Source organism: Lepisosteus oculatus, chromosome 8, assembly GCF_040954835.1.
Source record: "Lepisosteus oculatus isolate fLepOcu1 chromosome 8, fLepOcu1.hap2, whole genome shotgun sequence".
Lineage (NCBI taxonomy): Eukaryota > Metazoa > Chordata > Actinopteri > Semionotiformes > Lepisosteidae > Lepisosteus > Lepisosteus oculatus.
Window position 1 is genome coordinate 25955547 of NC_090703.1, and position 22474 is coordinate 25978020.

General features: G+C 36.9%; 1 protein-coding gene across 13 annotated transcripts in view; it reads left to right on the forward strand.

The window, feature by feature from the left end:
- The window catches only part of gphna (gephyrin a), a 479030-nt gene that overhangs the window by 414101 nt on the left and 42455 nt on the right, over positions 1–22474 (forward strand). For 9 of the 13 annotated variants that reach the window (XM_015351213.2, XM_015351218.2, XM_015351216.2 and 6 more), the window contains 2 exons: positions 8082–8124; positions 16073–16210. In XM_015351213.2, coding sequence (XP_015206699.1) covers positions 8082–8124; positions 16073–16210 — 181 coding nt within the window. Of the gene's footprint in view, positions 1–4600; positions 4664–8081; positions 8125–16072; positions 16211–22474 lie in introns of all 13 variants that reach the window. The other 4 variants (XM_015351214.2, XM_015351219.2, XM_015351217.2 and 1 more) reach the window with 1 other exon arrangement.

Sequence of the window (22474 nt, forward strand, 5' to 3'; positions counted from 1 at the left end):
GTGTTTTAGGCAGTGCTTGACTGCCGCTTAGCTTACATCAGTTCCTTTTCTGGCATCTCCTCAGTGTCACTGAGCACAGTTAGCATTGCCTGTCACCTCTCATCCAGTGTGAAACCTACTAATCAGAGTTACAGGTTCTCTTTATTTTATTGCATCAGTGCTCATATTTGCTTTTCTTTTGCATCCAATGCAAATAAGCCTTTGCAGGAATTTCAATCCAGACATTTCCATCACCTTCTTATACAGTAGTAAAGACAGAAGCTGCTTGTATTCCAGTTATTCTGAACCTGGAATGAAACAGTTTGGTTAATGTGGCTGGTTTGCAAGTAAAACCTGTGAGAGTCTGTTTTCTTTTAGCTCAACACTAAAATTATTATTCAGCTGTACAGAATATTTATCCATTACCACTTAGTATATAGTTAACAGGTAGTATGCTAAATATTTAATTTTGATTTTATAAAATAAAAGTGCAAGCTGCTAACTCATTGTGTTCTGAGGGGCTTTATTTAACTCATCTTTGATTCAAAGTACAGACCAACAAAACTCCCAAAATAATAATAAACACGGTTTCAAGATAGATGAGCAACTAAAAACCGTAACCACCACAGTTCACCACAATTTTACAGATCCACATTGCATTCCAAGATTGTATTTTACGTTGTAGTTTTCCAGTACAATGCTGAACTAAAAGGTTTCATCATACAGTATATACACTTCATTTTTTGCAGTACAATATTTGGTCTAGTTCATAGCTAACGTCTAAATTTCGATAGTAGGAGACAAGACAACTTTCTTTTGTCACTTGTTAAATATTAAGATTTTGGATGTTAAATATGTTTTCAGTTTTTATATACAAACAGACTGTACTTAATATCAGTTACTTTAAAAATTATTCAGTACTAACATGTCTTGTTTAATAACACAGGGCATGATGTTGACATATCCAATTGAAAACATCTGTGTGGAGAATTAATTTATATTTTCTGTCTTATTTTCTATGAACTACAGTTCTTTTGCTGGTCTAGTATTGGAAAATCTTTAACACTATATTTTGCACTAAAAGTAGTAAAAGTAGTAAAAGTAGTAATGGCTCTCTTCTCCTGTGCAAATGTGCATCGTGAGCACATACTGTAATTTGTTTTCAGCAGGTCCCAGGTTCCTGTGCTGTATAGGCAGAAAGACACAAGCTGTGTGCACTCAGCTTTCTTCTCTCAATGTGGTTCTCTGAACAGTTTATCTGTGCTGAGCAGTGCGTGCACACAGAAGCATAGAGGCATACAGTAAGCATAGTGCTCTAGAGGCATAGTTTTGAAGCCTGATGCAGATCAACCTCTAACACATAAATTCCAGGAACCACTTGACTTTCTAGAAATAGCCAGGGGTCATTTTCAGCAGTGGTGTCTAAGGCACATAGATTGCATTGAAGCAAATTGTGTTTTGAGTAATATACAAATACCAAATAATGCCTGATGTCTAAGTGCCTTTTAAACAACTGACAAGGTGTGCACATCATGGTTTGTCTGAGCTAATGTCAACCCCATATCAAGTGCAGTTTCATTGCAGAGAGATTCCTTCAAGCGAGTTTCCAAAATAAAAATACATTTTCCATTGCTTGCCTTGGGGGATGAATAAAATAAATATAATAGAAAATCTTCCTTTGTCTTTGCAGCATATATCTTCTCATATATTGTATCATTAATACAGTACATTCCAAATTTCTGTATATTCTGGAAAGAACAAAAGCCAATTAATAAATATTAAGCCATTAAAATGTGCCATATTACATACAGGACTGTTTATTTTTGGCTCAGGTTTAGTCTATTTAGCAAACACAGATTACCCCAGAAACACAGATTATGTTTTTAAAATGTGGTGAGAAATGATCGTTCTAATATCTTTTATAATACAGCAAAATTATTCCTTCAGAGTAATAAAATATTCTGTTTACTTTCCGCTTAATTGTGTGCCTTTATTTAAAATGTTTATAACGATTTCCATTTAAGCTTATCATTGATTTGGAGTACTTTTGCCTAAGTAATTACGGATTACAAAAGATGCGTTACTTTCCAGCTTGCAACATTAATAAGAAAAACTAGTTTTCACTGCAGAACCTGTAAAGATATGGGTACGCTAATCGTTTTTGTGGAAAGGTCTGATGTTTACTTCAGTCAAGCCCAATTAAATCTCTGCTGGTGACATTATGGAAGACATTATGAATGTGTTAAGGACATAAAACAAGTAATTTCAAAATGTTTATGTATATTCTTAAATATACTGTATATTAACAAATGTCCAATTACAAGAATTCATTTTTAAAAAAAGTTCAACAAATTTAAATATTAAATTTAATTATGAACTAGTCTATAGCTGGTTTGAATGCTTTCTTTATACAGGTAAAATCCTTCTATGGAAACTAAGAGTATCAAATTACTAGCCAAAATACAAAGAGGCAGAAACTAGAGATTTATCAAGTACAAAGTTTGTACAATCATGTACCGTACCTTACTAATTGTTGTTACTTCCAGTTTCCCAAAGTATAAGTAATTTTGTTACAATTTGATCTACAAAAATAGATAGAAAATAAATTTGAGTTTCCCCTGTTCACGAGGAGAGATGTGAACAGTATGTGGAGAGATGAACAGTATGCCAAGGACCACAGTGTCCGATTGTGAAAGTTGCTATCCCAGCTCACCTTGACAAGTGTCCATGATTAGATGACACAGCAAACTTTTTTGCATGGACTCCCTTATTTAGAGTCTTTGCTACAATTTGGTTGTAGTCTCCCTTACCCGCTGCTGCATTAATCCACACAGGATGAGAAGGGCCATACCACACAGTATAAACCACTCATCTTCTGACAGCACAGCAAGTCAGTTTTCTTGCTGTATTCTCCCATCTGACTGAAAAAGTCTGAAAACTGAAGATGTTACTTATTCTACTTTCATTCATAATCTATAGTGAGGGCATGGCTGTGCTTTAATTGTAGTTGTGATAATGAGTAATTAGTGTGTTTTCTGTTGTTGACCCTGACTTCCAGTGTTGTAAAAGAACAGTACTCTTAGTGAAATAAGTGCTTAAAATACCTTTATTTTGTTACATGAAAGTCTTTTGTATTTAACTGATAGACTAATATAATTCAAGTAGGTAGCTGTGTTAGCATGTGTAGGTTGCAAGAAAAGAAACGTTTCAGCTATGGAACCTACTTCAGGTGGGACCTTCACACCTGATGAAGGTTCCACAGTTAAAATGTTGTGCCTCTTTTCTTTTCCTTTCAGCATGGAATACTCCTTTACCTATTGCTTTGCACACTAATTTAATTTCTTCAGTATCTCAAATTCAATAAAAGCTGTACAAACCAACCCCTCAAATTGCATAGACACTGCTGTGAGTGACACTGCCGACTGGCTTCACCACATGTTTCTGTTCCCTTTGACCCACCTGGCATTAACTTCTGAGCGAGCACCATGAGTAGCACTGCAGTTACTGTACTAGCTCTGCCAGAACTCAAGAAAGGCACTTGGCTTGAGCTGCACTGAGAGAGAAGGGTGGAGCTTGCTTTGCTGGGTGCTGTTTGTTCATGTTGGCATACTTGGTGCTTTCTCTCCACTTGTCCTCCATCCTCCCCCTTCCTCCCTCCCCACTAGTCCTCTTGTTGTCTTTTGCTAGTGGTTCTGTTGTATAGCATGTGTTGAGTCCCAAAATATTTAAATACTTCTTGTGTAAAATGTATATTTGTTATTTTGTATTTGCTGTTTGTGTAGCTTCTCAACCCCTCACTATACAGGACAGTGGCTCATTCTAGATGTTAAAGGTCATCCTGTTGGTAACGCATTCATATAGCTGAAAATAATATAAATATCTGTGCTATAATTCTCTTAAGCAGTGACTCTTCATTTTTTTGTGAAAAATTTTACTCAATGTTAATTCCTCTATCTGACCTTTTTTAAAAAATCCTTATACAAATATGTTATTAGTCCCATAGGCTACATCATTGTATTATTTTTTGTGTAAGTATATTGTATCTGAAAATGACAGGAACAGAAAAGAAATTATTTGGAATTCATCACCAAAATTTTTCAAAAGAGTTGAATGAAATAGAAGGTAAGTAAAGTACACCTCGACTTGGAAACCAGAGTTGTTTTGAGAGATCTTTTACTTAGTTTATAGAAGTCTTAATTTTAAAATGTTTTTCCTTTTATGTATCATATAATTGTAACTTTTTTTACTGCTTTTTATATTGTTAATCTATTTGTAAATGCCATTTACTGTGAGAAAGAATTATTATCTCTTAACACATCTTTATAAAGCACAGATTGCTGTGAGCCTGTTCCAACTTTAAGAAAGACTTCAAGATTGTACTGTGTATTGGGTTACTGAGCTTTTGCTTCAGTTTTACATGTTGTTATTTCTGTTTTCTTTGTATCAAAAAGCATTTTCAGAACTTCTGATGCCTTTATGTAACTTCTTTGACTCAAAGAGCAAAATATGATTCTCCTTTTCTCTTTCTCTGTTTCTTACACTCATGCTATGATCCATTGGTGCTTAAGATTTGCAAGCTTCTCTGTTTATTACAAATCTTTTGTTTTTGTCCATGCAATAGCTCCACTATAGGTTGGAAGGGCTTAAAGATGAACTCAGGACGCATAGAAGCTACGACTCGCGAGTAACTATTACAGACCAAAGGAGCTGCTCCCATTCGCAAACCTCGCTTTGCGCTATGAGTTTAAGCTCCTTGCTTATTTCTCTCTTTCTTCCTCAGCAATGTCTCACCTCTAACATTTTTTTATTAGCTGTATGGTGTGTTTGTTGGGTCACTGTGTTTGTCTCCAGTTTTCTGTTCACTAGAAGCAGCAGTAGACGTGCTTTCCCAGCTATAGGACTCAACCATACTGTGCCTCACTTGTTTCATTTTTCAGGCAGCGTTAATTTAATTTGATGTTTGTGTCCTTTTTTTCTGTTTTTACATCTTAAAATATCTCAAGACAATGCTCTACGCTAGACTGTGGTGTCATTTCTCCTTTTAGGCCAGTGATGTTGGGGAAATACATTTGAAAGTTATTTACTGCTGTAGCAAGCAGGATACTTGGTCTTCTAAGAGGATACTTAGAGAAATCGATTTTTGCAAGTATTAAGTAGGAGTATCAACTTTCCCAGACACCAAAGGAGTCTAAATTTTAGAGAGTAGAAATCATAGTGTTGAAGCGCAGAATGTCTTACAAACACTAATAACAGGGCTTGTAAATGACTCAACAGGTGCAGGCCACTGTTGGTATAGGGCACAGGTTGGGTACTATATCCCAGAGATTAAAGGTTCAGATTTGGGTTGTGTCATCTACTGAATTCAGACTCCTCCAAAGGTCTCTGTACAATTGCCCAAGAACTTACACTGTAGGGAGGGTTCAAAATTAGCCAGGGATTCTTCGGTATACTTAGCAATAGTAACCTTTGTGACTTATAAAAGTGTCAACCTCATTTTTAGGTTGCAGTATTATTAGGGTATTATTAAAATTGTGTCACTTCTCTATCTGATGCTGATTGGCTCTGCTATTAATGCAATGAATCTCATAGTGCATACAGAAGCAATTGTGCTGATATGTATGAGATTTGTGACTGTGAGCTAAATTGATCAACAATTTAAGATTCTTAATGATGAATTGTATACTGTATACAGAGTCTTATATTTCCAACAAGCAGACACCAACAATATCTACATCTATTTGTGCTAATTTGCCTAGTATAAATGATGTCACCGACACAGCTTTGACTCCTGTTTTTGGGGGTGGTGGTCTGATCAGGATACCCTAGCTGGAGACCACAATCTAAATCTTCTGTTTTTTCTCAAGACCAGGTTTGGGCACCATCAATACTTTTGCTGTTGTCCTTTATTGAAATACATATTTCATTACAAGTTATGAAACTCTGCTTCAATCACTATGCCTTGAGACCTGTGCTCCTTCAGTCACAAACTGTACAGATCCACCACAGTTGGTATCACATGTAATCACTATTGCATTTTTGGTTATGTTATCTGAAAACAAAGGCCTCTGATTTGTCCATCTTTATTCTCAAGAGGTTTGGTTTTTAAACCTCATTGAGTAATTTCCTAGATAGTGGGGGGAAGTCATCACCTCTGTTGTCATGGAAAGCAGATTAATTTTTCTTTTGCATATTTATCCAAATCCCACAACTATGTACAGTTTACAGTCCTCTTTTCATTGCTTGAAGTAAAAAAAGTAAAATACGATGCTCAGCTTTTGGTAGGCAATGAGATTCTAACAAAAAGGATTTTCATACTCTATTTGGATGAGCAATTGTAGTGATACACTGTGTCACTGTAGTTTGTATTGAAACCAATTGAACAGTTTCTGTCAACAGCAAGCAAGTAAACAAGAAAAATGATTTTGCAAAAATGTTAAAGAAAACTTTTTAAAAAAGTCAATTTATTGTGTTTGCATCATATTGTTTTCACAGCTGGCTATCAGGATGCAAAGTGCCACATCAGCAGCTGCTGTACACTAATCAGAAACAGCACAGAGGCCTGTGTCAGTTTTGGGGTGTGCTTGCATTCCTGGAATGTGCCAGGTTATTGTCATTGACACATGTCAGGAGATCTCACCAACTAGTGTGTGCTCTTGAAAGCTCCTGACTTTATGACAATTGTGTTGAGTAGAAGTTATATATTGTGAAAAAGACATTCAAAACAAATCAGAGTATGAATATCTTCTTTATTGGTGTATCGATTTCCTATCAGATGTTGAGTGGTGCATTTCTTTCTGAATGTGTCTTTGTTCCAGTTGTAGTCAGGCATTCTCCTGGTTTTTAAAATGCACATTCCTGTGGAAGAGGGGTTTTTACTACAGTAATGTTCCTGGCCTAAAGGGAAGTCCATTATTAGTAGTATTATTTCATTTAGTTTTTTTAATATTTCTTTTCTTCTAGGAAAGGAAGTTCATGAGCCACTGTTCACCTGCAGCATTCCCCTCATGTGTTCCTTCATTAGCTGACTACAACATCTGAACTAGAACATGCTTTAGTTTACCACATCCACAGGCTTCCGCAATTAGAGTTCCAGATATTGTTGCTGTCAAAAATTGAATTGGCCTGCATTCTGTCTTCTTTGAAGTCTAATGAATAGAGCATACTATTGCATTTCTATTAAAACTAAAGAGGAGGCCATGAAGGAAACAAACTGTGAGATGTAAGAATCGGACTTGAAATGCCTGACAAGGCATAGTTAGCTGCAATTTTATATACAGTCTAGGATCATTATCAGAAGTACATTGCTGTAGGTGCACTTGACTTCTTATTTATGGCGTATACTCCAATTAACTTTGCTGTGCATTCCAGTTAATGCTTGGGTGGGCAACAACAGTTCTTGGACTTCATAAGAGTCCATAAATCCATAAATTAACTGTATACTGGGATTGTGGTAGTTCAGGTGGGAAGCTGCGTCCACAGCTACGTTTTGGCTGTGGAGCCTTTTTCGGGTGTAAGCCTTACACCCTTACACCCGAAGAAGGCTCCACAGCTAAAACGTTGTGTTTTCTTTCTTCTCTTTTCAGCATGGAATGAACCTATTACTTGTTCCTACTGGGATTGTGGCAAACTGTCCCTTTTAATAGCAGTTGTGACTTCAGGCAATAGGTTTGAGAAAGTATTGGGAGAAAGCTTTGTTTGATTTCACTGCCAGAAACGTACCAGTGTAATTAAGAAAAAAGGCCTAATGCTTACAAATTCATAGGTAGTGAAACTCACATCTTAGTTACCAGACTTCTTCCTAAGTGGCTTCTTTAATGTGTTTGTTTAATGATTCAGAAATATAATGTATTAAATTAGTATATGCTCTTATTCAGGTCAGTTTGGAAACAAAGTAAATCATAATAATAGTAATGGAGACAAGTTTCAAAAATTATTTTCTACCCCTATTCATTATAATTAACAGGATAAATATGCTGTATTACAACCTCATCCTACTCCATAATGCTGGATAATTCTAATCTCTGAAGCCTGCCAGGAGAGCTAATCTGTCATTGTCTGTAGAGGGGTTTTCATCTCACATCACTTCTGTTTTTTCTCTGCAGGTGCAATCCCGGTGCAGCAGCAAAGAAAATATCCTTAGAGCAAGTAAGTACATGAGATAATAAACATTAGCCACAGGCTCTCTTCCAAGACAAGGTCAGAACTAGAGTCACATCTGGGTTTCCTTTTCAATGCCCTTCAATTAATTTACAATATACAATTGAAATGTTTGCAGTTGATTTTCAAGTTTGAGTTGGGGAATATATGTGTTGTGTGACTTTTTTCTTATAATACATTAAACTTTGGAATTTTTGGTGTCTTGGATTTGGAGTTTTAAGCTTTTGTTTGGAATTGTTCTGGTTTTGGTTGTGCAGTGTGAAGTTTCAGTACATTTATTTTAATACCTTTTAGGAAGCTTGGCAATAATATTCATGTCTCGATAATCATATATTAATGTATTCAACATTAACAAAAAAACATAAAAAATAAAGTTATGTTTGAGCTTTTAAATTAATCTTAGACACTGACAATGTAGTATTTTTTAGCATTGCACTGAAAACAAAATAGTGAGCCCCAATGTGCATTTGAAAGCTTCTTAGTGTAGTCCTCAGTGTCCACCGCCAATTTCATTGCACAATGTATAGGAGCATTATTAAGTGAAAGAGTCCATGCTTGTGTGTACTAATAACATAAGCACCTTCTCTTTCACTACCTCAAAAAGGATGATTTTTCAAACTCACATTTTATTTAATCATTAACAAATCTAAAGCACTTTTCTATGTAACATTTAACTTACTATGCTTTGAAGTGTCCGCTGTGAGAGTCTTTAGGTGTAGTGATGTCTATGGGATATTAACACAGCATAGCTGTAGAACATGACTTTCCTTGCCCAGAATCATCATCACAGGCCTTGACTGCACTATAGAAGTATTTAATTTGATACTTAATCTTTCAGAGCTCCTTTTGTTATGTTTGTAAGGAAACAAAAAATAGGAAGGATTTCCTTAGACAAGGTGATTTATTTCCTTCTGCAACTACAGAGGGGTTTATATTATAAGATCCTACAATATTCAGTTTCAATTCAATTATGTTAATAACCATTCTTTATTCTTTGGGAGACACGTAATCTGTCAAGCCACTGTCAAATCTTTGCAATGATCTCCAAGAACAAGTACAGATTTTCTAGACACGACAGTGGCTATAGACCAATTGTATCTAACAACATCGTCTGAAACAGGGGACTCTGCAATGTGTCATTTCAGGTTGTCTTGCTGCAGCACTCTGTATAAAACTGTAAGTGCACATGAGACTATAAGCATAGAATTTCACTGATCTTGTGCCAAAAGTCACAGTGCATTGAAGAACACACCTGATTCTGCAAAAGTGGCTACATCATCAGACAGTAATTAAACAGTAATATGGAGTGCTCACAAAATAAATTGGTGTGTTCTTCACACTATGCAAAGGAACAGGTAAAGGTTTATTCCATGCTAAGAGGAAAAGAAACACAACCTATTGGCTGTGGAGCTTTCTTCAGGTGTCAGACACCTTAAGAAAGTATCAGCCTTCACACCTGAAATTTTTCTTTTATTTTGTTTATACCATGGTATAAACCTGTTCCATTCAATTTAGTATGCATTCATACAGGACTTTGAGAAATTTCCATAAAGAGCACATGTCATGTGAACAACTTTTTGTATCACTGATATCTTTTACTGTCTGTCCACTTTCAGGGTATGTTGGAATGTGGTCCCCATGGTCCAATTTGTATATGTACTGTAATCTATTTAATTGTTTTTTGCTTTGGCAAGTTAAGTTTATAAGCATACGTTATAAGCTTACAGTATGTTAAGTGCCATGTGTATTTTTAAATGAATATCTAAAAAATGTATATGTTAGCATACATTAGTTTTTTATGTTTCTTTGGCAAGCATGTAATTTCAAGCATGTTATAGTTAAGATATTGTTGCTTTTGAACTAGTCCAGAAAAGAACATTCAGATACGTTCCTGGCCTTAACGGAATATCCTATGCTAAGAGGCTGAAGGAACTGACTTTTTTGGCCTTGACCAAAGAATATTACAAGGTGCATGTACTTAGAATCTTTAAAAACATTGACATAGACAACCTAACCTGTTTCTTAAGAATGACAAGCAAAACATACAGTAAATCAGAGGACACAAGTGGTAAATATGTGGAAGTGCATTTAAAACTGACAACAGGACTCACTTATTTATTCAGACAGTTGTGGGAGTTAAAAACAAGCTACACATCCATACTCTGATACTTCCTGTTTTTGAAGCTTATACCCTGACCTCTTTCCAGAAATGAGTAATAGGTTTTTTCCATGCTGAAAAGAGAAGAAAGAAAACACAACGTTTTGGTCCTGTCTTTCTCACACCTGAAGAAGGCTCCACAGCCAACCTGTTTTCTTTTGCTCTCTTTTCAGCATGGAATAAACCTATTAATTGTTCCTTTGCAGCCTACACATGCTGACGGAGCTACCCACCTGAACTACTTCTTTCCAGAAATGACTGGGTCAATTAGCTATCTACAAATAAATGAGCTAGTTGGCCTGACTGGCCTCCTGTCATAAGTAACCTTTCTTGTGAAGTGACGTCCAGAGCAGAAGTGATATTTAAATGCTTGTTTAAGGACTTTTAAGAGTGTATATTCATCGAGGGGAGACCATCTTACAATCTCTGTCAACTGCCATGCTTTCCGTTAAGTCAAACTCAACCCAATTTTTAATACAAAAGTGAATACAAACTGAACTCTATGTAAGGCATTTTCTCACTGGATCCAATCCATAATTTTCTTCCATCATCCAAAAAGGTGTTTTAAAATGTCATCCAGGGCACACTGGATGTAATAAAAACATGTAGCAAAAGTTTGAGGTAATTACAGGTTGACACAAACATGGACAAACAACTGTTGTGAATTTATGGCAGATTTCATTATGATTGTTGTTGTTATTCATGTCAAACCCCATGGCAATTGCTTTCCCTGTTTTCTTTTTTCAGTGTCCTTGTAGTATCTATCAGCTTTAAGTCCTTAATAGTAAGCTCCTTTGGATAAACAACCCGTCTTTCCTGTTGTTTATTATCTGTCAATGTAATTTCTGGTGTTTTAACTTTTTCTCTTGGACAGCCGTCTTACCAGTGAAATAATGATGATTGCTTCCAAATGGCAGAGGAAGCTTGAGTACAGTATCTCTCTGGTGCCTGGGCTCCAAGACAGACTCCACAACATCCTCTTCATTCATTGACTGCTTGACACTGACTCTGGTTGGCATTTTTCTGCCTGCTAAGCCTTATAAAGCCTCCTGCTTGTGAAGAAAGTGACAGGTTTCAATTTGAATCGATCACTTTCAAATTAGGACTTTGAAATTGGATGCTTTATTTTGCTTTGCATTTGCTGAATTCTGCCTTGAACTGACATTGTGCTCTAGCCACTGTGATTTTCAGGAGGGTTAGTGATGTGCACACTGCTGCATTGCCAAGCTGCCAGTCATTACTTCCTATCAGGCAGATAAAAGAAATGCCTCAGTGCCCACTGTGAGGAAACTGCGGAAGAGACATGAAAGTTAATGAAAACTCTTCTTTTCCAACATTTATGTTTCTTTTTCTCTAAATTCACAGTATTTCACTGCTTTGTTTGAATATGTTTACTTGACCGCAACAGAACAGAAAATTAAAAAAGAAAACACAAAAAAGGAGCCCTACAAAATATAATTATGTTTATATTGGGCTAATTAAACAGGTTTGTAAGAATATAGAAGGTGAATAGCATGCTGTCATATGTCTTGCACTCACAAAATGTTGATATGGCCATACTTTGTTTCACAGATTTTGTGCCTGCAGTTAGAATTGCCAGAAAAAATGTCATTATCAGTAACTTCAGGGTTATTATGGTGACAGAGCAATTTGAGCTTTAGCATAACAGTCACATTAGCCACATAGAAAAGCACTCTCTCCCATACTGCATAGGCAGTTACCCTCTTTTTGGCATAGAGGGTGGAAGTAATCTTTATTTGGAACCACTGGATACACCAGTGTACTGCTTACATTGTTCAGTATATTTTAAGAGGAAATTGTTCTAAATGCATCCTAATCAGGACCACCAACCAGCTTGTTTCCTTCTATATTCCATATAAAAGTATTTTTTTTTCATAAAATGGGACTGATTTTAGGTGAGAGAAGAATTTCATATAGATATAAGTTAGATTGACAGTGACAGTGTTGACTGTTGAAACAATTACATCAGCCAGGTGGTGGCATCTGTCCTGTGTCACTCTAAAGCCCAGTGCAATGGGCTTAGCAAAGTCTAAGATGAATAAAACAGCATGTCAGTCTCTCTCAAATAATTAAATGGCCTGTACACAGACAGACCATTGTCATTTAAGATATTACCAAGTTTATGGTGTTTTGCCTGGCTGAGGCAACAAAATTATTTTACATTATTAGCATATTTTATTTTTGGGTATATCTTCTGCTGATATCTTCAGCTACTCTTCTGTCTCTACAGCTGAAGATATAGGCTGATGCCCAGTGAAGTATATCTGTACTTCTTGACATATAGTGGTGAAAGAATGTTACACCCTCAGCACTTCTTCCATCATTATATTGTACACTGTTTTTTACAGCATATGCAGTAGGAATCAGCTGGTACAACATGCCCGATACTTATAGGCTAGATTTTGATGACAGCAAATATGAAGAAACAATACAAAACTCTGTTTGAGACTCTGTGTTGGTCAGGTGGGTTGAGACTGCAATATACACACATTCCCTCTTGAGCTGGTACTTTAGATAGCCACAGGGAAAATAAATACAGAACTGAATAATGAAACCAGAAGCTTGGTGGACTGTTAATACCCAAATTCATTTATTTAAATCAATATTAATTAATACTAAATCAACAGTTATACCAATTACAGCACATCAGAATCTCATACTACAGTAAATCTCACACTCTATATACTCACTAGCAAAAATGTACTGAAAGTTATAGTTTTGTAGCAGTCTTGTAACATATACCTCAACTATTGGAATACAAGCTGTGTATCTGTAAAGCATTCTTTGTGCCAAGTTGCAAATACTGACATGATGGGATTATGTCCCATTCCTCTTGTAGAGCCTCGAGAGGCTTATGTCTGTTCACTGGTCTCTGTGCCTTAGATGCAACATATAGTCCCAACCTATCCCACAAATGTCAGTGGGGCTCAAGGCAGGAAAGTGGAGCATCCATGACACAACTGTTCAATTTCAATTTTCACCATGCACAAAAGTTACTGTTGCATGAACAGCATGAAAAAGTGTTGCCTTATTGGAATGTTGCCATATCAGAATGAGCCCATATGAGGGGCAGCAAGGGTTAGGGTTAGGATCAAAGTAGTTCCATCCAGTCAGATTGCCATTAATCACTACAGGTGAAGTTATTTGATATTTGAAGTTACTTGATATGCCTGACCACTCTGTTACTCTAGGACTTTCCCAGTCCACGTGATCTTGGAGTGGTGCAGTGCGTCATACAGTAGTCTTCTAGATTGTTTTCTGTCATTGATGGGATGTGATTAGCTGTAACATTTTGCCAGGTTTTTAATTGTTAGCCATGAACACCCCAAATGTGACAGAGAGCACTGAATACATCTTCAAGATACCTATGACACACAATTGTTGTTTTCTTGATATGTGGGAAATACTGTGACATATATATATTGTAAGTTCTTTCTGGATTTTCATCAGACTTGACATTCAACAGCTAAATTACACCAGTGCTCAATTACTCTCACTAATGAAGTGATTTAGCGTTTAATCTTCAAAGTCACTCAAGTGTTTCACAGGCAGTCATGAATGATCAGTTAATCAAAATGATACCAAAAATATGTAAGCACTTTCCTGTTAGTATCCTTTGTCTTTTTGAAGCACACAAGCATTCAGAACTTTTCATTCTGTGCTCAGTATATTAAGAAACCACAGCCAGTAATGTATTCTTGAGCATTCTAAAGGAGAAAAAAAATGTCAACAGGAAGTGAAAACCAAACTGTGGCTGCCACTGAGTTTGCTTTATATGTTTCTTATATTTTGGCCAGTAAGCTTATGTTACAGTGTTAAACAGGATCATTCATTTTATGAAAGACATGAGTATGGTGAATGACTAAAGCAGTCATGCTGTCATTTTAAACTTTTTTGGTTTATTTCTAACCTTTCTAGTTTATAGAACATGTAGTAAAACTATAAAAGTTTTGTCATGCATTTTATGTTTTGTCATCTTTGCTGGCAGTTTGGCTATTCTTAGTGATGTTGCTGGACAGGCAGAAGGAGGAAGAGGAAGGAGGCTTAACGAAATCTGCAAAATCTTCAGATGACACAGCACTTCAATCCCATATTGAAAACTGCACCACTTCCCTCTTAGTCTATTTATTTGAAATTCATATTAAAAATAGACTTAGTGAGTGCATAGTTAAATTTAATGTTCATTTCTTAAAATGCAGGTAAATTAGGTAATCAGAAATCAAGACAGTACTGTTTTTTCAGCTACTGTACATAAGAGGTAGGTGAGACAAGAGGTATTTCCAGACTGTTGACTTATAGGGTCACACAGCTTCTATTATTTTTAGTTCCAGACTGTTTAACTGATTCCCTTAAACAAAACCTCTTCTACAGTATGCCATCCCCACTTCATGAATAAGTATTTCCTTAGTTTATTTGTATAGAAAGATTTTTGGCTTTTAATGTTAATTATATGAATGTCTTACAGTATGTCAAGTACTGTATATTCTGTATGAACAAACTGAATTATTAAACTAAACATTGTTTCATGGTGATAAAAACATAAATCAGGTTAAAAACAAGAGGAAACCATTTCTCCCATTTCTCTCTGTGTTCTGACAAGCTCTAGGATTTATACATTTAATCTTGAAGGATCCCTATGATGTTGTTCAACAACATAGTCTGTACCAGACTCCCACAATCCACTGTTTAAAGATGAGCTTCATATTTTGAGTCTTAAATGCACTTCCACTTACATCCTGGTGTTCTGCCATGATGTTTGTTTGTGTACTTGGTTGTGACAAGCTTTCAGGACATTGCAATCAAAGCATATATTTTGTGTATGTGAAGTGACACTTCCATTATACATTGGTTCTCTCTTGGTGGAGTGGGGGATCAGACCACATGTGGACTCCAATTCTGTTCCAATAACTATTGTATAATTGCATATTCATCTACAGTATGATCCTTGAAATACTGAAGATGTTGCTCTCATTCTCCTTTTCTATTAATAGAGTTTAGTGAAAGGTGGAGAGCTCACATTAATGGTGTAGATTTAGAATAGCCAAAAAAAAATTGCAATCGGAAAGAGACTCTGCTGGTTATTACTAAGCTTGGAGATCAGGCTGCTGTGGTGTGTTGCAAACATTATTTTGTACCTAACCTAATGAATAGTTGTCCCATAGCACTATAAAAAGAGGGTGCCTACACTGGCATTCATAGTAGCTACAAAGTTGTGTGCAAATTGCAAAATCTGTGGTTCATAGAAGTGAAGTAGAGCATAACACTGCAGCACAATGTTCCTTTATACATCATTCAGATGCACTTTTCTTTGCCTCTCATTTGATATTAATCATGTGTATTCTTTCTTCTAGTATTTAGTATCAAATACTGTACTTGGATTGAGTTTGCCACAGTAAGTACAGTACATGAAAGAAGGAGGGATCTAGACTAGATGAAAAAGTGTGTCAAGGCTAGAATTCCATCTTCAAGGCTCTAACAGTAAAAGCATGATTGTGCTAAGAATGAAAACACTACAACAGTATGGTGTTTTATTATAGTAATTATAGTAGCAATTATAAATTTAATAATTAATTTATCTGCTGAAATCCAAGACATTAAAAATGAATGGGGAAAAATGTGATTTCTGAATTCCTGCACCTCTCATATTTGTGTATGTTTACTTCATAAAAGTGATTATGATACTTATAAAACACTAATATTAACACAGATTATTGTCTTGAAAGCTTTTGTCATTTTGTTTGTTTTGTGTCCCTGCAGGTCATAGTGCAGTTGACATCACGAAGGTGGCGCGAAGACACCGCATGTCCCCCTTCCCCTTAACCTCCATGGACAAAGCTTTCATCACTGTCCTGGAGATGACCCCTGTCCTTAGCACTGAAATCATCAACTACAGAGGTGAGGCAGCTGTTCCTGAAGCCTAGCACAGCAGAGCCATCTCATTAAGGTCTGACTCATTCAGCACTGGGAGCTTTCTTTATACTACTAAATCATGGTGAATAACAGCACCCTTTTTAAGCATTGTGCAGGATTAGACATAAGCAAGAATACACTGTTTGGGTTACTTGATTTATTTGTTTTATTTCCCTTTTTTAATTATGCATATTAATTGAAAAGCAATATTAGAGATAAAAAGATTCAGAAATGTTGAGAGTGACTTACGCAACTTCATTTGCACCTAGTATATTACGCAACCTGTAACATCTCAGTTAGCTGTATCTGTGATCCAACCACTATAGTCGTGTAGTTTGGAATGTGTATTGTACGTTGTTTTACTTTTTTGAAAAATGAGAAAAATATTCCTGATGCAATCAAATCTGCAGTTTGAAAGAGCTGCCATGTTCTTCATTTTCCTTCCTGCCAGGGCATTTAATAGTTACTGTCCTAATGCAAAAGCTCAGCTGCTGTGCTTTAAAAGTGCAATAGAATGATGCAATTATTCTTTTGTGGATAATTAGAAAAAAGCTTATCAAATATGCATGTGTAGCACAGAATACATTGAGATCTTCTGAGATGGGTCAACACCAGTTCTAAATTTTCTGAATTCATCCTCGTGCTTTGCATGTCAGCCTGACAAAAAATATTTTTGTCTGTCAGTTTTATGGCAAGGTCTACTAAATTCCTGAAATATTTTCATTTTATTCAACATTAAAGATGAAAACTGATAATTTTTGTAATTTTGGGAAACATCTATCGTGGTTGTAGTGCATTTGGTAGTGTATCCCCTATCCTGTATGTTGTGTAAACCAATACCAGTAACACCTACTGATGATGACAACTCCTAGGGGATGATTTTTCTCTTCCAGGTCAGAGGGCAAACATTTAGAATTTAAAAACTCAGTGTAAAGCTGTGAAAAATATTTTCCAAATATTTGACCATAACACTCGTTATGACAAAAACTGACCTAGAAGGACTCTCCATGGGGATTTCTTGCTGGCAGCAGAATAGGGAGCCCCAGCTGTTTTCCAGGAATTGGGTGACAAGCTGAATACCATCAGTGAAAGCTGTTTGTCCAGTGGTTGATACTGAAGCTCTGCTTATTTCAAGAAAAAAAAAAACATGTACCTAGTGAGGCTGTACAAGAGTACTGCTGTGTGTTTCTCTTTACCTTATAATTACAGTATATGGTTCAGAGAGCTTTAAGACAAAAATACACTTAAAGTGTACCTAAAAGCATTACTTAAATAGTGTGTAGATTTCAAGATTGTGTACAGTGTAATATATTGTATTAAATCCTGTCATCCTTAAATAACACCTATGACTGTGCGTGTAGTGTTTTTTATATTACTAGAAGTAACACCTAAGTTTTTGTAGATTTAGTATGTTTCATTAGCCATCTCTTTTAGAGTAGTTCACAGACCACATGCTTCTCTTAACTGAGGAGAGGTTTGCATTCTCTCCTCAAATGTTTTACTTTGCAAAGTATTTTAATGCATAAAAGTTGCTATCATTTAGTTGTTACCAGTTGCTATATTAATGCTATCATTAGCAGCATCCCTTCACTAAATAAAAAAACAGTTTTGTGTTTTTCTAGTCTCTTTATGCAGACATTAATGTTCTATCTTCAATAATTAAAGTGCTATTTCTCAGTCTAATTTCATCTGCCATTTGTCAAAGAAATAATATTTCTTTTAGATTAATATTATATCGTGAATACCCAGACCTCAATTGGTAGTTCACATACTGTATATCCATCCAGTACATGATTACAGATAGAACTTCCATCCTGCATCCTGCATGGAGAGATAGTGGTATTTACTGACCAAAATTCAATGAAAAGTCTTAGCCTGAAAAATATGATGAAGGAACAATGCCAACAGCCAAGTTCTCCTTCACCTCTGGTACTCTAACTTGTCATCCTCTGTGACATCACATCTAGAAAAGCTATAAATATCATAGTAAACTCTCTTGCATTTGATTAGCCAGTGTAATTTTGATTGTTTACTTCCTACCCATTCTTTGCTGCTGTATCCTCTTCATGAACTTTTCCTTTTCACGATGAATAATTGGATCTTCTGCTCTGACAACAACCTTTTTGGACACATGGATATTCTTTGGGTCCACGTGACCAGCTTACCACCACATCTTCTTCATCATTACTCCATCCATGTCAACTGCCTCTTACTCACAACCAAGCTTTGCTGTCAGGTTAGCTGTCTCAAGCTTCCCTGCCTTGCTGATTGAGGTTAGCTGTTTTTATCCCTTTACCTACCAGGCAAATGAGAAATTTGGCCAGGACGCCGGGGTTACACCCCTACTCTTTTCGAGAAACGCCCTGGGATTTTTAATGACCACAGAGAGTCAGGACCTCGGTTTTACGTCTCATCCGAAGGACGGCACCTGTTTACAGTATAGTGTCCCTATCACTATACTGGGGCATTAGGACCCACGTGGACCACAGGGTGAGCACCCCCTGCTGGCCCCAATCTAGTAGTCAATCTGTGTTTTAAATAAATACCACCAAAAAGTTTTCATTATTTTTAAGCAAGTAATTGCTTTCTCTGCCCATTTGTCTGATCTTCCGCCTTTTTCATCCCTTTCTATATATGCATTTCATTCTCTATCTGATCCATGTTGTTATGCTTAAAGCCACAGTCTAATTCTTTCTTCCGTGGTACTAAATATAATTTATGCTCTCTCATCTGCCTCTGTTCACAGTGTTCTATCGAGCCCTAAATCAGCATTTTTTGTTTCTCCGGCCCAGGTTTTAATCTTATATGTATAATTTAAATAATCTTATATATAATTTGGGTTCTCTGTACTGGCTAAACTTTTACTACAGTCCCCAGTGTCCTGTTCTGCTAAGTTCCAAATCATTGCGTGCCTTTGGGCTTTCATTCTTCTAGCCACTACTGTGCTTGACATCACCTTTTAGTCTTGCGTTTGTCTGGTATCCTACCCTCAGTCACTACATGTCCTACAAACTCTGTTGTTCTTCCTGTCCTACAGCATCCAACCTAGCACAACCTAGCACAAGAGTAATCCCCCATTCCTGAGTCCACCACCGCCATGATAATTGAGAAAAAATATGTCTCCTCTTCTGTTCCTAAATATTCTGTCCTTTTCTTTCCACTCCTCTTCTGAGCTCCCATTTTCTCTTCCATTAGTTTTTGTACACGTCTTAACCTCTATTCTCACTCCACTTTCCCAGACCCCTAGATACCTCCTATATAATAATTTCTCAAATTCCTCCATTTTGCAGGTCCTCCCACGACGAAACTTATTTTGTTTTCTCCATGGCCATTTCTCCCCCTTGCTCTTCCAATGCCATGATGTTTAACCCACATCGTGTTTCTTTATTGCAGGTGTAGATTACAAGATGCAGGCATTCATCTTGCTCATCTCATCAGTCATTCCAGTGATTCCTTAACAAAGCAGTTGCTCCTCCACACCTCACTTTCAGTATGTTCATGGATTCCATAATGTGATGCCTCAGGATAGCCTGAGCTGTATCTCAATGAAGCTTTCTTCCAGCTGAGCTATATATAAATGTCTTCAATAGCCTAGGAGAGTGGCTAATTCCATGCAGAATTGTTCTAACAGCTCCCAGCAGCCTGTCAAGGCATTCCAGCGGGCAATACTTATATCAACTATCTCAAAAAGAGTAGGGGTGTTACCCCAGTGTCCTGGCTAAATTTCCCTCCAAACTTTTTCCAATCAAGGTCTACTAATAATCCCCATCTTATTTATTCTGTTCTCCCCCCCCCACTAATCACTGATCTGCAGTGAGCATACTCGTGCATTATGGCTGCAGTCAAAAAATCCAGGTTGGCACTACACATTTTGGTGGTGCCATAGCCCTTAAGCACTTTGAGCGGAGTATCCAGGAAAGCACTATTATTATTGTTGTTGGTGTTGTTGTCTCATCAAATATCTCATCCACTGCTCTATATAACATAAAAGACAAGATGCTACCTGAAGAGACCACAGAACCACAAACTGAAAAATAAAATCTATAGGCAAGTTTCATACTATGATTGATACTTTACTTTGTGCTTGCAGAATGTTACCTGTACAATCTGTAAAAATTACTTTATTTAAAATAGGACTGAAATGGACTCTCATATTCTAATATGATATATTATGTATATAATGTAAAATATATTTATCTCCACACAGTCTGAATTTGCTCCATAAAGTTATCATATTTCCCACTGTGGGGGTTTTGTGCATTTAATGGGACAATTTTTAATTGTAGCAGTAAGTCACAAAATGATTTTTTGATGGCTATTAGAAAACCAACCGTGCGGGATAACTCAATGCACACACACGGATACTAATACATGAGAATACATTTATTAATATATAAAATGTGCATATAAACATAACAGATCTTAAGAGTGAGGGTTAGCAGAATACAAAAGGTATATATTCAATCACAAAGAGTTACAAACCAAGAGGGACATACATTCAGTATATACCATTCATTTATACAGTTTCGTAAATGAACTTTGATTACAACTTCTACGCTAGATACTCAAAGGCAAGTACATCACTCATAGGAATTAAATTGATATCAACTCAGGTTGAGGTAATAATTGAATTCTCGAGCTGTAATGAAAAGGTTGAATACTCATCCAATCTGTGTGGATTCAGATCTCCCGCGGACACAAGGGAACAGTGGCAGGGTGTCCTCTGGCCCGGTGCCAGGCAGTCCTGGTTCGGCGTGAGGTGGGGGAGAAGGAGGAAGAGATTCCTGCTACGACCCGCTGGCAGTGGGCTCTCTGAAGACGGGCTAGTTAGTGTTGGCTGAATTAGCAAGAGTTTGTGCACATGAAAAGTGACTGCGGGTCCAAGCATGTCACACTCTTTAGACGGGAAGAAGACCGGTTCGTTCCCGATGTAGCGCTAGTCCTGAATACTGAGATTCAGTTGTCGACAATTCCAACCGTAGTTCACTCTTTGATCAGGCGAGCGTTCTCGGTGGGGTACCGTCGGTTCACGAGGCTTGCTGCTGGGCTAACCTCGGGCGGATCCTTCGATTATGCGCAGGCGACCTCCGGTCTCTACTCTTAGAACAAAGTAAAGTCCTGGCACTCAGACACACTGGCTGTCACATGATTGTCCAAGCAGAGTCTGAGAATGTCCTGGAGGAGCCCCTTCTGGGCCTTGTGCTGCCTGTTTTATCTAGAGGAACTACAGTCATTCATTGGTTGAATGTTCCGCGGGCGTTCGAGACCCATGTGGGGTTCCCTACAAGTTCCTGATTGGCTGATCGAGGTGGAGGATGAGTAACAATGTTCTCTGACATACAGATGCAGCCATTCAAAATGCGTGGGCGATACCGCATTATTTTGCGGTACGCTGTACGCAGTCTACCGGTAAATACCGCGAGTTACCGTAAATTCTCCTATAATACGACAAGCAAAATAATAGTATCCGGAATTTCCGCAAGGTGGAGCTAATAACGCTCAACCTCTCATGTTTGAGCTGTGGCCATCAGTCTTTAACGAAGATATTACTAATAGTATTAATAATGAATGACCTTGGACAAGCTGTAAGTGTAAACTCAAAGTATTGCCCTGGTCAACATTCTTTTTTTCATTGACCGTCTTTGTAAAAGTAACACCACAGCATTTCGCAATCACGCATTTGTTTCCAATCATGCAAAGTACAGTAATTTTTGAGAATCGATTCACCATGCCTTTCACATGCTCATAAAAGAGATTGATTTAGGAACATAAACATATTACCGTATGAAAACTGTACTGTATACAGTATGTATATGTATATTTAATGTCTTAACTGTGCCCGTTTAAGTATTGAATATTCATATCTAATTTTACCACTGAAGGGAAATCTTAGTAGCTGAGCATAAAAAGAATAGGAGCATACTGCAACCCGTGTGAAGGCCATAAACGATATTAATTTTGGAACATAAACATACAGTATATGGCTGGTCTCGGTACTTTAAAGAAAACATACACGAAACATGGTTTCATTATGACCAGAATCGGTCTTGAGATATTTTTAACTTGATTTACAGTATTTGAGAGGTATGTCTTAACACCGATACTACAGTGCTTAAGTACTGCTCACGTATATGTTTCTAGGTTTATATTATACATTTCATACGGTCAAATTACTTTTGAGCAACTAATAAGAAGCGCGAAACGGTATGCATTTTAGTTTCGTTTTGTGCTGGGACCCGTGGATTGATT